General features: G+C 35.0%; 1 protein-coding gene across 3 annotated transcripts in view; it reads right to left on the bottom strand.

Annotated features, from left to right (window-relative positions):
* Positions 1-1,422: 1,422 nt before the first annotated feature.
* The window catches only part of LOC102803956 (uncharacterized), a 50,262-nt gene continuing 34,245 nt past the window's right edge, over positions 1,423-17,439 (bottom strand). For 2 of the 3 annotated variants that reach the window (XM_085493962.1, XM_085493963.1), the window contains 9 exons: positions 16,706-16,855; positions 16,135-16,285; positions 13,486-15,621; positions 13,229-13,342; positions 11,969-12,164; positions 9,207-10,222; positions 8,647-8,772; positions 6,725-6,783; positions 1,423-3,730 (listed from right to left, as the gene is read on the bottom strand). In XM_085493962.1, coding sequence (XP_085350088.1) covers positions 3,011-3,730; positions 6,725-6,783; positions 8,647-8,772; positions 9,207-10,222; positions 11,969-12,164; positions 13,229-13,342; positions 13,486-15,621; positions 16,135-16,285; positions 16,706-16,855 — 4,668 coding nt within the window. In that variant the 3' untranslated portion in view covers positions 1,423-3,010. The remainder of the gene's footprint in view (positions 3,731-6,724; positions 6,784-8,646; positions 8,773-9,206; positions 10,223-11,968; positions 12,165-13,228; positions 13,343-13,485; positions 15,622-16,134; positions 16,286-16,705; positions 16,856-17,439) is intronic. The other variant, XM_085493964.1, reaches the window with a different exon arrangement.

Here is a 17,439-nt window from a genome sequence, read left to right as displayed (position 1 = left end):
TGCCTCTAATATTGTGTATGCTATGAGGTAACAAAAACTTTTTTTTTTATTATTAATATAATTCTTACTTATGAATTTGAAATCGGGAATAAACACCATTTTACCAAATGAAGTTCGTAAAAGGTTTCATAATCGTATTACCTTTGGAAACCAGACCCAGAAGATGATGCTTGATAATGATTTTTTAACATTAAAATGATTGACATCTTGTATCTGATCGTCAAACGAGTACCATATTAAGAAATATTGCTCTGGAACAGCATTAATTAAAACAAAATGGCCACCAGTTGACCATTTTGAGTACATCTATATATCTAGAACATGATTTAAAAGAAATATATAAAATTACATACTCAGTCAAAGCATATCAGAGACATGGCTCTAGAAGCACATTAATTTAAACAAAATGGCCGCCAGTCAGCCATTTTGAATCCAATCTGAAAAATAAAATGACACGCATCAGGAACCCATAATCTCTAATGTATGTACCAAAGTTTGAACAAAATCCATCCATAAACGCCAAGATCCAGTTCTGAAATGCTTGATTTTTGATGATTTTTTAGCACAAAAATGGCTGCCATTTTGAATCAGATAGTCAAGCCAATATATCTACATTATGATGCATAATGAATATATAAAATTTGATCATAATTAGTCAAAGCGTGGCAGAGATATGGCACTAGACCATTTTAAATTAGATCTGAAAAATAAAATGATGTGCATCAAGGTACCATAATGTCCAACGTGTGTACCAAGTTTGAACAAAATCCATAAATGCTTGATTTTGAAGCACGAAAATGCCCACCATTCGGCCATCTTCAATCAGATCGTGAAACAAATTGATGTGCATATGTACAATATTATGTATGATGTATGCGTAAAGTTTGATTGTGATTGCACACACGCACAGACACACAAAGATCAAAACATAAGTCCCTGTTTTCGGACTGCATCCAAACTAGGACTGATAAAATGTCATTTATTTAGCATTGTAGTTACATAGCAATAATTTGACATGATATTCTCTTATATGTTTCACATTTTTTCTCTGCCCACATATTTGATGTTTTCAAGGAAAAAATTGTCATACAATACACGTATGTAGTTTAAATTAGCAGAAAAGTTGGGTTTTCAATCTCCTAACTGGAAACATTTTCTGGATCTCCCAGGCGTTTACCAGATATCTTACGACTGCCTTACATTTGAAGGAAGCCCATCAATAGTGAAACTATGTGAACATGGAGCCAGATTGCGCATGATTGGCTACCTAACCCTAACAAATAACTGTCAGACCAATCAGAGAGCAGCTTGTTAAGTGACAGGTTTTTCGACGTATCAAATTATACACTTGGACTCAACTGAAGATTTGGATGTCAATGTCACAATACACAAACTTCAACCACAAAATAAAAAAAAGTCGAAAATTCTATACACAATATTTTAATATTCATTCAATTTTATTTAAGCACAGATGTAGAAAAAACATAACAAATAATGCAGCAAATATAATTTTAATAAAATATTTCCATGCAAAAATAAACTTGTTTGTTTACTGTTTCAAGGTGAAATCCATATGAATGGAACATACAAGCATTTACTATTCCTCATTCATGAGTAGCATTCGCTATTGACAACATATTCAAATTAGGCGTTTTAACTTTCAAATTCGAATAGATGACTTTCGTAGAAGATTGTAAAACAGCTTAATTTAAATGAATTTCATGATTCGACTTAATTGACAATAACTTTATAGACTGAATCGGTATTGCAACCCACTGAAGTGACCATGATACAACAGCAACTGCAACAACTGTGCTGGGGTGAAATCACAGCGTTTGTATTGAAAGAGAAAAAAAGTTAAAATGCTCATGGCCTTTGCACAATGTTTGCTTTTTCATTAAACAGTGAGACCAAGTCTTCATACAGTTTTGGAGAACATTACCTAGGGCTTAATTATTCACTGGGTTTTATTTTTCGCTTATTTTACTGATAACTAAACTCAGTGAATATGCACAATTAATAGATTATATTGTTTCCTTCACAGACCAGTAAATATCCTTGCAACATCAAATCAACTAAAACCCAATGAACACCCGACCCCAATAGTATAAGTAAAGAATGCTTCACCGCTCAGATAAAAAACAAAACAAAAAAACTCAGAGTAAAATAACTGTTGAAGATAAACAAAACTTGGAAAAGTGACCAAATAGTCAATGTATAAAGATTGCATCAGGCTTAAGGTACTACTGTAAATGAACACTATAATCCGTTTAAACTATGTCAGGTTAGCAAAAGTGTTTTTTTTGTTTGTTTATATCATCTGTAATTTCATGGCAGTAGAAAGCCAAACTATACAAATCTGCAGTCATAACCATTCATTATGCAATGCGTTTTTTTTTACAGCAATTTAAAATCAAACAAATCTTGAATAAAACTGTACACTATATAGCAGGGTAGGAACACAATTATTGCTGTTCGCACACACCTAAAAATATATATAAAACTCACTGGCAGTTTTGCGAGATAAAAGAATGTTAATTTTGGCACACCAGTTGAAAAAAAAAGAATGCACTTTTCAAAATACAACATGATTATCAAGTGCTTTATAAAACAAAGCAAAGTAAAATTTTTGTGTTGAAGAAAAATTAATGCGATTCCACCAATAAAACATCTTGTTTGTTAAAATCCCCATGTATAGATGGACTATTCCATTATACACACCATAGGGGTGAAAAGCCTTATTGCACATGCAAAAATGTCCTGTTCTGGTCCCAACTCACAAAATTCAGCGTCACCCAAAATAGGCATGCAGACACAAGCAATCAATCCCAATTTAGATTTTTTTCACTGATATGTTTAAAATATTAAGCATATTTTTGATCAACAACTTCTGCATAATACAAGAAAAAAGTCAAAGAATGTTCGTTTATACATATATAACAAGCTGCAGAGTTTGGTCTTCATCATTGTATAATCTATTAAACTCATGATTTCTCAGACGAAAACACAATCAACACTTGCTGCTGGGCCGCAGTCCACTTAAATATATGAAACAATTATGACAATACTGATGTGGCAATTTGATCATCACTTTCCTACATAATTTGCAAAAAATCTTCTGTTTATCAACAGATGCAGGGTCTGTGACTACTCGTTCATTACTTGGGCCTGCATATCTTGAGTCTTGGGTTGTCGTTGACGTGGGAGATCTGTCAGTTTTTTGGAGTGTATCACTCGTTCCGTTACTGTGATGACTTGGTGAATTAATCTGTTCTTTACTGATCGACTTGACAATCATACTCTGAGACGACCAAGTCCCTCGTGTGAAGTTTGTACCGCTATCAGAAGTCGGGACTTTAGTGCAGGGATAATTGGTAAACGACTCTGTCGAATCAGGTTCTACTTTCTTACGTGGTAGCGTACAGTATCCCGGTCCATTCCTTTGAAATGAACTAACTGGATATACATATCCAGATGTATTATAAGACTGTGGTAACTGAGTTAAGTTATTCATCTTCCCTAGCTGGGTCACACAATCTGTATTATTACTCGACTGTTGCTGCATCATCTGACCACTAGTTGAAACACCAGAATGTTGATTTTCAAACTTGCTACATAGTTGTTGGATGGAAAGAGTAGTCTCTTCAATCACACCATTGGTAGGTGACTGGCATGGAGGGTTGGTTAAAGTCTGTGCAGCACTGGTCCTATGTTGTTGTACTTGAGTACCCTGTCACATAACAAAACAATAGTATAAATCCAGATTCTCTGGTACACACATAGTCCATAAAAAATAATCATTATACGAACTGATACAACATAAAGTGAAAATTTCTTGGTCACACTGCCCACAAGGTATGTAAGTAAATTTGTCAATTTATTTAGCGCCCTCTAATGAGACTGATTTTGCCAAACTGGAATCACGAAAATCAAGTTGGATTAGCTTGGAGAATGGCGAGAACAATATTCAAGATTTTATGTGGCTGTAGCGAGCTTGTGAAGACACCATCTAAACTGATTTTCTGTGTGTCATTGGCATGCCAGAGAATAAGCTGGTTTGAAATACAATTTTTCCAGCCCACAAATAACCCTCATAAACTGAACATCTCTGTAAACTTAACAATCTTTTCACTGCTTGTTGATATTTAGTTTAGAGAGCTTTCACTGTAAACAAAACTTTCTCTGTTTTTGGTGTTTGGCTTTACAGTATACAAGTACTCCATAAACTGAACATCTCTATAAAATGAACAATCTTGATTATTAGACATTTTTTTACCGATGATAGCTAAATTAAATCACAGAAAATCTTTCACCTACAGTACTCAATGTAGTTTGACAGTGTCATTTCCTAGTTTTTAGGGGTTAACTTCAGTATTCAGAGAACACAGGTTTTCAAAACCAAAACTTCCAAAAATGGCTCAGACAAATTAGTTCAGGAGTTTGAAGACCTCTAGACAAAACGGGTTCACGTTCTCTGGTTGCCTAGCTACAATGTGTGCAAAAAGGGATGGGGTTTTTAACATTGATTCACTCCAAATCAGCAGAAATACATAGTATTGGACAGATAATTTTCTACAACAACTTAAGCTCTATTCTGAACATATTGTATTGTAGGCATTCCACGTTACCTTGAATGTTTAATAAATTTTCATAAAATATAGAAAACATTTATTCATACATGTATACACACAAACAAGTTTGACAAAATATAATTTACAGCATTTTTGAGATCTGTATATACATGTATGTGAAATGGGGGGGGGGGGGGGGATAGACAAATATGTATATTCAACTATTAAACTCAAGAAACAGGCTCACAAATAACCAATTATAAAATCAATCCTTCCCCTCCTGACATAAGCATGCTCTGTAATGTAGCAACCAGCGAACAACCCTGAGAGCTTGAAACTCATCTTTTGTTTCTCAAAATGTTAAACCCTGATAGATTATGACTGATATAGATTGTCGTAAATATGAGGCTATGAAAAAAAAAAGAATTTTGTAAACCATATTTTTTCAAGACTCACATATATAAAGCACATAAGACAAAGAGAATAGATAATTTGTAGTGTTGATTACCGGCACTTTAATGGGAAATGTATGATTATCTGAGTTCCTTTTCAAGTTTGGTGGCACTGATTATGAGTACGAACTTTGTGCTTCTCAAGCAATCAACATTGTATGTACATGTAAGGTACATTTAAATGTTATAAACACCTAACACCGAGATAATTTACAAGCAGCCTATCGGCTGAGATAGCTCCGCTGTTAGCAATGCACATTTCAATTAAAGAACTGAAGACATCATTACAGTTTTTAACAAGAAGTCGAAAATATCACTTTCTACCAAAAATGACCAAAATATTCACCAAAATTAGAGAATTGAAGATATCATCATGAAATGAACAAATCTGAGAAAGGTCTACATGTAGTATCTATATATGTAATATCAAAGCAATTGAACTTTTGGTTTTTAACAAGAAGTCGAAAATATCACTTTTTACCAAAAATTACAAAAATATTCACCAAAATTAGAGAATTGAAGATATCATCACAAAATGAACAAATCTGAGAGAGGTCCACATGTAGTACCTATATATGTAATATCAAAGCAATCGGACTATTGTTTTTTTTACAAGAAGTCGAAAATATCACTTTTTACCAAAAATGACAAAAATATTCACCAAAATTAAAGAATCGAAGATATCATCACGAAATGAACAAATCTGAGAGAGGTCCACATGTATTACCTATATATGTAGTATCAAAGCAATTGGACTTGCGGTTTTTAACAAGAAGTCGAAAATATCACTTTTTACCAAAAATGATAAAAATATTCACCAAAATTAGAGAATTAAAGATATCATTACAAAATGAACAAATCTGAGAGAGGTCCAGATGTAGTACCTATATATGTAATATCAAAGCAATTGCACTTGAGGTTTTTAACAAGAAGTCGAAAATATCATTTTTTACCAAAAATGACAAAAATATTCACCAAAATTAGAGAATTGAAGATATCAACATGAAATGAACAAACCTAAGAGAGGTCTACCCAAGGTACATATACACCACGTATCAAAGCATTCAGGCTTGTAGTTTTCAAGAAGAAGTCGAAAAAGTAAAACATTGACACGGACGACGACGTAAGGAAAACTAAGTACGAGTAAGGAAAACTAAGACAGAGTAAACACAACACAGACAATTGGGTTATCTTTTGCATCCACAGAAAAAACAAAACAAAAAACAGGCCATTAATTTTTTAAAGCGCATTGTGCGATGAGTTTGCTCTCTGTATGCCGGATAGTCAATACGAAAAACCATAAGTTCTGAGATTTTTCGCACGAAAATTCTTTTTCATAACCTAAATTATAGATCATATTGATCAAAATAAAAGCCCCAGACTCTGCATGAGATTTAATATTTAAAATTATGAAATTGTTAACTAACCAAAACAAATAACTGGAACCAAAACATAGCAAGGGGGGTGCTGTTGTGGCATTCTCAACTCATACAGCTTGAATACGGCCATCATAGCGAACCAAAAAATACAAATTAAGCAACCAAAACTGCACAGCAAAATTTAGAAATAACATCATTATTGTTAATTTAGAGTTAATTTATTAGTAACGGTGATTGGGACACTGCATTCATCAGGTTAGGTGTAAGCATGCACTCAAAAACGGATTAATAATGTGCTATGATGTGACACATATATACTTACAGATATAGGTACCCCCGCGGCTGGCTTTGGAGTGTAGTTTATAGTACTCTCCCCTCGGCCTAAACACACAATACATACAGTGACAGAGAACACAGAGGAGACAGAAACATGAAAGAAATTAAAGTTAGTTACTTGTGTGATGATAATAAGTGAAAGGTGCAATAACTAGGTTACGAGGTACAAGAACTGCCCTATGTAGGTACATAAGGGAAAGTAAGATGGCCGCAGGGGGATACTGCAGCTGGTGCACATACTGGAGGGTTGAAAACATACAGTGTTGTAAACCTAACGAGGACATGCACTTAAAATTAATTATTGCATAATAAGTAAAACCCAGATCAAGCAGAAAATGCATATAAGGGCGGAAGTCGTCATGCCGCGTCCTATTCGATAGGGAGCTCATAGCGACGTATACAACACATGTAAAATGCATTGTTTATTCACATGAAGTTCAAACATGCGCTGCGCGACGACCACCACGCTTAAACTATTTTTCAATAATAACAACATGCATAGTATTCACTCTACGGTTTGTAGGAAACATGTAGTAGTACATATATTACTGTATCAAGTAGCCTTGAAATGCAATGTGTATTACAGTAAATGTAACATACTATAGTGTAATATTCAATGTAGAACATTGTAATGAGATACATGTATGTTGTAGTGTAAGAAATTTGCAGTATAATGTAATATTGTATTCTAATTAGCATAGTGTAAACACTATGTATTGTGTACTGCAGTATAATGTAATATAATGTAACATACTGTAGTGTAATACTTAATGTATCACAATGTTATGTAGCATTACAAGATTATATAATGTATCACTACAATATTGTTATGTGGCATTACAACATTATGTTATGTAGAATTACAACATGTTATGTTGCATTACATCATTATGTTATGTACCATTAGAAAACTTTCTCATGTAGCATTACAACTTTTTGTCATGTACCAATACAACATTTTGTTAGTATCAGTTATTCGGTATTGGAGTTTAGATGACTAAAACATGGAACACATCCACCATGCAAGACCCCATGAAACAAGAGCATGCTGTGACCTTGAAATTATAATAGTTGATAAAATGTATGGTTATTTATTGTGATTTTTATTTGCAAATGAAACATTTACCTTTCCTCTGTTGTATGTACGTATGACAGAATGAAAATGAACAAGAATCTTAGTTAGTCACTGGCAATGATTCATGCAACACCATTTTAGAAGCTGTGTTATATTATTTTTAGTAGTTACTTATGTCATCTGACTTCAGCTAACAGTGATACCCATGTATCAGATTTTTTTTTCTCACTATTGAAGCCATCAGACACAAGTGACTACTATACCAGTTTTTGTATTGATCTGGACTGTGGACGAGATAGATGTAATTGTGGCAGTAATTATTTTATTCATGCAAGAGTGTTTTTCTGCATGCAAACAATTATACTCAAGTTTTGTGTTTCTTCTTTTTGTTCACAAGTTTCATGGCAGTTCCTGCAAATTTGTTGTTAACGACTTAATAGTATTTCCAAAATTCAACACACTCAAGTGTTACAAATTTAATTTTGGATGTAAAATTGAAAAAAAAAAAAATAGTTGATTTTACATCCCATGAATAATACTGTAAATGCATTATTTATTGAATATTAATTTTAACTATTTTTACTGATAAGAGAAATATGCTAAAAATTAAATCCATGTGAATAAGTAAAATAGAACTTGATTGATAATTAAAACCAGTTTAATGAAAATATCTCATATGTTAGTGCCACCAAGCTGAACATATACAGTTAAACGTATGACTACGCCAACAATGTGTCACAAGTGATCACAACAGAGATGTATGCAGCAAATTTAACACATACTGCATGCATCAAACACACAAAGTATCATACTGACTAACTAGCAATACTAACCATTGGTTGTCATGGGAACTATACCAGGATTTTGTTCAGCTTGCAAACTCATATCGCACATAAAACATAAACCAGATCTGACTAACAATTCCTCTCGCTTCTGACATCTAGGACAGCATCTGATTCCTGTTGAGTTCAATAGAACACAAGATGCTTGTTATAAACAACGGATCATCGACTAACCAATTTCTCTTTCACCAGTGGTACATTATTATTGGTTTTTATAAGGTCTATGCTTTCACCCACATTCACTATAGCTACATGTATGCCTGAACAAAAAGATGCCACTAAAAATAAGTAAATTTTATCAAAATAAGGGGTTAATGATGAACATTTGTACTGAAATGAGAATCTTATTCACTAACACATGCGAATATTTTTAAGGTATTAAATGGAGTGTCAATGTTAACATATTTTCTGATGAAATAGTTATACAAATCATACCGATTATTCTAGAATAGAACTCAACAGCTAAAAAAGAGCATCTCTGCGTAGGATAAATATTAATAAGGCATACAGACATTAATCTACAGCAAAGGCATGTAGCAAATTAGACTTACCTGGTGTCTCATTTATGTCTCTTCCACTCGCACCCCTATTTGTCGGAACCATGTCACGTTTGACCTTTTCCTTCAAAAACCACTGCTGCAATGCTGATTGCGAATTGTTCTGTGACGACTGTTGGTATTCCTCAGACGGGACCATTGGCATTGCATAATACGCACTTTGCTGCGTCTCCCTCTCAATCAATTCCTGCTTCTCCTTATGTTTCTGCGTTTGCATGGCAACCATTTGTTTATGCTTCTCAAGGATGATCAGCTTTTGACGCTGTACATCAATCAATCGTTCCTGCTCAGTTCGAACACGCGGCTGTACCGGCCTTTGTACAGACGTCACATTCGGAGTGGATCGGCTTAATTTTGATGAGTGCGTAAGATCACCATATCCATGCGGGTTCTTATTGTGATCTAACCCAGTATGGACATAATTATCCACAATTTTTGATTCATTTTTGTTTTCCAACCATCTCACGTTCCCTTCCATCATTTTCATATGCTCAGCATGCTTGGCTTCTTCCTGTCTGATCGAATAGCTGCCTACCTGACTGTTACAATGATTCATCCTGCTTGCATAGTGATTAGGCAGAATATTGGGTACAACAACCCTTGGTTGGCCTTCCAACTTTTCATTGTATCTCAAGTTATCCTGACTTTTTTGAGTCCTTGTATTATGGTTTACTTGTCCATAGTTATTCACATCTGGATGTTGGCGGACTGTAGCAGTGTAACCATCAGTAGTATCCCTAGTCCTCTGAGTATTTTGAACATCAGAACTAAGTGTTCCCCTAGCACAGTTAAGATTTTGATTGTGAACAGGTGGAATGTAATGGGACGTAGCTACGCTGTACTGTGCTGGCGCTGTTCCATTCTGTTTGGGTACAGAATGTGATGCGACACTCTGTGAATACAAGCTGGAAAGCTGTTTTTGTAGCTCTTCATTTTTCCTATCACCATCGTCTTTCAAGTCTATTAAGTTTGACTGCTTGCCACTCACTGTCAGTGAAGATACCATAGTACTGAGAACATACAAGACAAAACATGATACAAAAATGTAGTAAACAAATCTGAAAACAGAATGAGGGAATTAAACATCTAGTTCAAGTGCAATGAATTCAAGAATGGCTTATTCAAATATGGTAAAACTACATGTCAATATTGGTAACTACATGTCCTTACATGGCAATGATTGTAGATTGGCTTATCCAAATATGGTAACTACATGTCCTTACATGGCAATGATTTAAGATTGGCTTATCCAAATATGGTAACTACATGTCCTTACATGGCAATGATTTAGGATTGGCTTATTCAAATATGGTAACTACATGTTCTTACATGGCAATGATTTAAGATTGGCTTATCCAAATATGGTAACTACATGTTCTTACATGGCAATGATTTAATATTGGCTTAACCATATATGATAACTACATGTCCTTACATGGCAATGATTTAAGATTGGCTTATCCAAATATGGTAACTACATGTCCTTACATGGCAATGATTTAGGATTGGCTTATTCAAATATGGTAACTACATGTTCTTACATGGCAATGATTTAAGATTGGCTTATCCAAATATGGTAACTACATGTTCTTACATGGCAATGATTTAATATTGGCTTAACCATATATGATAACTACATGTCCTTACATGGCAATGATTTAAGATTGGCTTATCCAAATATGGTAACTACATGTCCTTACATGGCAATGATTTAGGATTGGCTTATCCAAATATGGTAACTACATGTCCTTACATGGCAATGATTTAGGATTGGCTTATCCAAATATGGTAACTACATGTCCTTACATGGCAAAGATTTAAGATTGGCTTACCCAAATATGGTAACTACATGTCCTTACATGGCAATGATTTAAGATTGGCTTATCCAAATATGGTAACTACATGTCCTTACATGGCAATGATTGTAGATTGGCTTATTCAAATATGGTAACTACATGTCCTTACATGGCAATGATTTAAGATTGGCTTATCCAAATATGGTAACTACATGTCCTTACATGGCAAAGATGTAAGATTGGCTTATCCATATATGGTAACATGTCCTTACATGGCAATGATTTAAGATTGGCTTATCCAAATATGGTAACTACATGTCCTTACATGGCAATGATTTAGGATTGGCTTATTCAAATATGGTAACCACATGTTCTTACATGGCAATGATTTAAGATTGGCTTATCCAAATATGGTAACTACATGTTCTTACATAGCAATGATTTAAGATTGGCTTAACCATATATGGTAACTACATCATGTCCTTACATGGCAATGATTTAAGATTGGCTTATCCAAATATGGTAACTACATGTCCTTACATGACAATGATTTAAGATTGGCTTATCCATATATGGTAACTACATGTCCTTACATGGCAATGATTTAATATTGGCTTAACCATATATGATAACTACATGTCCTTACATGGCAATGATTTAATATTGGCTTAACCATATATGATAACTACATGTCCTTACATGGCAATGATTTAAGATTGGCTTATCCAAATATGGTAACTACATATCCTTACATGGCAATGATTTAGGATTGGCTTATCCAAAATATGGTAACCACATATTCACAAATTGTAATGATTCAATGACTGTTTTAAAGCTATTATAATAGACAACAAATGTCCTTATATGGTAATGCTTTAAAAACGATTTATCCAAACATATTATCTAAATGTTCATATATAGAAATAATTTCCAAATAAGGTAACAGCATTGTTATATTACCTAAGTGAGTCCTCTACAGTATCGTCATAAGTCGAGTAGATTGTACCAGTAGCTGAGGGGTCGTCTCTTCTTTTCAGTAACTTATGATGTAAACCTTGCGATTTTAACAAACATGATTTAAGCTTGGTGTCTAATATTATTTTTGTCCTGTGATTTTTTTCAATTCCCGGCTGGTCCATTGCACTGCGTAGACGAGCTGAAAGTGAGCAAATGGCAGTAAATTAAAATGGTAATTATCAGAAATACATATATTCATGGAAACATGCAGCAATACAGTACTGTGAAATACTTTATTTTAGCTGTTTCGAGTTTAATTTCACTGATACTTGATGAGTTGAATGTAAAACATAGAAAAAAAGATGTATTCACTGGATTTTATTTTCACTGAGCGAAAATAAATTACAAGCAAAAATTAAGTATTTTACAGTAAATGTGAATGATACAAGAGCATTGTTTTATTCTGCTGTGATTATGCATTGATATCTTAAAAGCTGTCTTTACAATGACTACCAGGAAAGCTACACCCTACAGCTGTACATGGTACTTTCGTATTTTTTTAATGCATTTACTCATAATGTCTTGAAGGCACTGCATTAATCATTACCATTTAAAAACAAAACAAACTAAAAGCAAAGAAAACGAAAGTAGAGAAACTTTTACAAAATAAGATGGTGTAATTACACAGATACACCAATGTCTGTTCAAATATTGTTATTACTAGCTAATGACTATGTTTTAGTGGATGGACAGATTCTGTGATCAAGACAGTTACCAGTCTCTATTAAATACAGTTAACTCTACCCAACAATAAAACAGTCTTAACATATATCTATGTTCAGTCGTAACAAACCAATGGGAAAGCATCTTACTAAGATTTCCATTCAATCATAGGGAACCAATGAGAAAGCAAGTAACTGAGAATTATGCAAGTCACTGGGAACCAATAGGAAAATAGTTTATATAGCTGATCTATGTTCAGTCATAACAAACCAATGGGAAAGCAGCTTACTAAGATTTTCATTCAATCATAGGGAACCAATGGAAAAGCAACTAACTGAGAATTATGCGAGTCACTGGGAACCAATAGGAAAATAGTTTATATAGCTGATCTATGTTCAGTCATAACAAACCAATGGGAAAGCAGCTTACTAAGATTGTCATTCAATCATAGGGAACCAATGGAAAAGCAACTAACTGTGATTTTTGTTCTGTCAGAGGGAACCAATAGAAACCTTGATAGAATATTGCTGATACACTTACTGATAGCATTGAGACACAGACACAATGCTGTGGCCAGGTCTCCTTTCTTTTCTAACTGCAATGATTTGTCTAATAAACTTTCTGCTTCCTGTAAAAGCCTATCAACTGGATCATCTAAAACAGAAAAGAAAAAAAATCACACATTGTTAAAATTAACCCTTACAGGCAAGTTAACAATATGTACTTTTAAATTACCGGAAAACATTAGTTTACATTGCAATTCTGGTAGTTTAACAAAGTTGAAATTCTAGACAAACCTTTGCATTGAAGAACATCTGATGACAGACTGTTAAAATCCATGAGGTCATTACTACTATTAGATGACCTTTGACCACTGGTAGTACTCTCATTTTGATGGGTACTAGTACCCCTGGACGACACATGGGATGGAGGGAGCGTTCTATCACAATTCCTATCAGCTGGTCGGGTCAAGTTTTTGATTGGTAAATATGCATTACTGTGAAGTGCATTGTCAGAGGTTGGTGAATCGACCGAAAAACTGCTAGCTGAGCTACCGCTGGTTCGGTCTCCACTCTTGTAACCTGAATCACGGCGTCCAATCTGTCCTAAATCTGGAATGTCTACTTTGAGAATGTCTTTATGTATAGGCATGGGTTTAATCACACCAATGTTCCTTGCATCTCCATTGTGTTTGTACTTATCCTCTGGTCTGCTGTCGCTATGTCGACTGCTCTCGCTACTTGCGAATGATTCGGCACTACTATTACTGCTGCGATTTTGTCCCTTCATCAGATCATACTTCAAACCATGTCTCACCATAGGACCATACTCTGTAGGAATAACAGCAGATACATCATCATCTTTGACACTTCTTGCATGAAAGCTTGCACTCCTCTGCAAAGGAACTCGCTTCACACCTGTGGACGTGTTTGATAGCGCATTCTTCCCAGTGGCGGGCAGCTGCTTATTACCATCTTTCGGCTTCCTTGGTAGAGTTACAAACCCTGATTTTATGATACCACCTCTAACCTCATCACCACTGGCATAACCTCTATCTTCAGGTCTTATCATATTTTCTCGAAACGGTAAAGCACTCCGTGGTCTCTGCGGTGGTTGGATAGCTTCTCTTAACTCATCCATCCCTCTTGTGTCCATACCACCCAGCGATTTCCTGCGATATCGTTTAGACTGTTTAGGTTCTATGCTGGGTTTGTTTTCAGTATTCCTCTGCTTGACTAACTTTGGAGTCATTCTTTTCAGTTGCTTAGGATTGGTAACATCAGATTTCTGGTAATGAGCAGACAGGGTATCCGGAACAACCTGAGAAGGTAGGTTATATCTTGCCTGCTGCTGCTGTTGTTGTTGAGGTGGATAATAGTATATATGCTGTTGTATTGGTTGCTGGCGGTATTGTTGCGTATACTGACTATACTGCAAAGGTCGACTGAAATGTGTCTGATCTGTGTACTCTTCATTGGGTTGGTTGAATGGTGCTCCATGCACTGGCCAATATCGCTGGTCATCGCCGTACTTCTCTTTGTTATCATTCAACCATTGTTCATGTATCTGCTGCAAATCTTTCAATTGTGGACTTCGGGGCGCAGCCATCGGAAACCCTACACCTGTATTTTCAGCATTCGCATGCGGCGTCTGATAGATTTGCTGCAGATCATCCCAGTGTGAATGGTCTGTCTTGAGAGTTTCTACAGACTTGATTTGTTCATTTTTCTTGACAGCTAGATTACCATATGGGTTATACACCAAGCTGTCGGGTTGATTGTCACCGTTGTTTGTGACAGGAATCCTGATAATATCGGCTCGTACATTATCTTTACCACCTTTGAAACTACCCCTCCGTTTCACTTTGGGAGATTTGAATGCTTTTGGGGATTTCGGGCCAGCAATATTGGTACTGCTAGACCTATCCGGTGGAATGGGGATCCCTTGGAATGGTTTCCTCCTTTCCATAGTGTTCAAATCCGTATAATCCTCTTTCGTGGAGGATCCACGAGAACTTTCAGAGACATTACTAGTTTGACGTTTTATGCGAAACCTGTCAAGCGATTTACTTCTGGTTTTCTTTTTATCTGAAGAATTACTACTCGTGGATGACGAGACAGATACCGTGTCGTAGTTTTCTTTTTTCATTTCATGTCCTCGTGCTCGGCTTCTGGATCGTCTAACTTTCCTATTCTGGGCATCATCAGTTGTGGATGCAGCCGAGGACATTGATTGCGTGTCAGTTGAAACTTCAGGTATAGTTTCCCTGGGTCTGTAAATGACAGTACCAGTAGAATCTGACGAATGATTGCTGAGACTACGAGAGCTACCAGAGCTGTTAGAGTTACAGCGGTTATGATCTTGACTGACTGGATCAATGTTGATTGGAATGCTGGGATGTCTACTCCGACATGCTCCGTCTGTTCCCCATGCTGTGAATAAAGAAGAGATTTATTTGGATTTAGTCAAGTTCATGCCCAAGGGTTCAATCGATTGATGAACTAAGTGTCCATTATATCCATGGGTGACAGTAACGACCTACATGTGAAGTGTAATTTCATAGTTGTGTATTGGTCGCTAAACAACTAAAATGATTTATAAATTCTGCACCGGTGTGATGTCATCATAATATTACACCTTACAGCGGTTTGCCATTCAAGAATGGTCAATATATTTTTGTAAAATGTAGAAGCATTTCACACTTAATTCATTTTAACCTTGATAATGTTAGTGCCTTTGACATTCAGAAGCCAACAAGATTAGGATTGAAAGTAGTAACTGACACAGATCCAAAGAAACAGGCACATGTACATATTGAGAAATAGTGAGTGAAACAAAAAAAAATGGATGCTAAACTCGAACCTAGACTGAAGATGCAAACGAAAAGGTCATTATAATTTAAATAAAGTCTGAACAATAATATGATTCTTGATGTTATGACTTACTATTCTGTGTGTGTCCAGGCAGTTTAAACACGTATTGTGGAGCAGTGTCAGTAGATATTGGGGTACCATGCGGGTCAGCGTATAACAATAATAAAGGTTGATAATGTCCACGGCGACATTTCTCTACGACATCTTCCCAAGAATTTCCAATCTACAACAAACGTAATCAAAGAAAGTTGAGAAAGAGCTCCCACTGGCGGAAAGTATTTGATGCAAACAATGAAAATGGCAGAGAAATATAAATTATAATTTTAAAATCTATGAAAATAAATTGAAACTATATATTGAACAGACCCACAAGGTATAAAGTATTGTTTGAATTTTGACAAATTGTTAGTAATTCACAAAATCTCCGTTTGTCAACAAGGATAACATATTTGCTTTACTAGAAGCGTATTTTCAATAGATGAGCATATAAACTAATAATTACATTAGTTGCACACTGAATCATTTATTTAAAAATATTACTTATATTACACCTCTATAATTTATGTAAGTGCATATGCTAGTAATACGATACTATACCGAGAATTAAGATGGATCAACTCTGGTAAATGGAGGGTATTCTTACCTCTCTCACAGTCGCATCATCAAAGTATATCCACACTCTAAGCTTAGTGTGGAAGAAGAAGGTAGAGTAATGTTTGCCGTAGTATGTTACTATGCCAACAAGGTATAATGTAGATCGATGAGCTCTTTCGTCAAACACACCCTGAAATACCTGTAGGAAGTAATGAAATCAGTTGTCAACAACTTTGTGTAAAAATTACAAAATATATACTGTTCTACATTGAATCCAGGCATTGGTTGTGTGTAAGTTTGAATTTTGTGGAAATAATATATTTTACACATATTGTATTTGTTGTATGGGACCCACACCAAAGCAAAGTCCAAATGTGTAGGTAAGTCATTGTGAAGTAAAAATATTGAAAATTTTATCACACGAAAATTTTTTTTGAATGTCGTAGTTCGAATTTTATTTTAAAATAGATGATATTTCTAACAAACCATCAGACACAAGATTGAATGTACTTTAACCATCTCACCACCTGACTTCCTAACCCAAATTTTTCTGATTTTTTGTTCTTATATTCTTCAATATATCTGGAAATGAACCTTAATTTTGGGACCAACAAACAACATTAGAGTAAATTTTCAAATTTACTCCAATTTGCCCCAATCTTCTGAAGGAAAGTGCAAATTATAAACAATTTTGCGAATTTGGGAAGAAAATAGGTAACTGGTGATGAAAAGGTTAACCCCTTTTATAGCTAGCTAGTATTTATTTATTTCTCCATAATCATT

The sequence above is a fragment of the Saccoglossus kowalevskii genome, chromosome 19 (genome assembly GCF_978046115.1).
Source record: "Saccoglossus kowalevskii chromosome 19, keSacKowa6.1, whole genome shotgun sequence".
NCBI classification, from domain to species: Eukaryota; Metazoa; Hemichordata; class Enteropneusta; family Harrimaniidae; genus Saccoglossus; species Saccoglossus kowalevskii.
The sequence above is the reverse complement of the archived record's forward strand: the minus strand, read 5'-3'. Positions and strand labels throughout refer to the sequence as shown.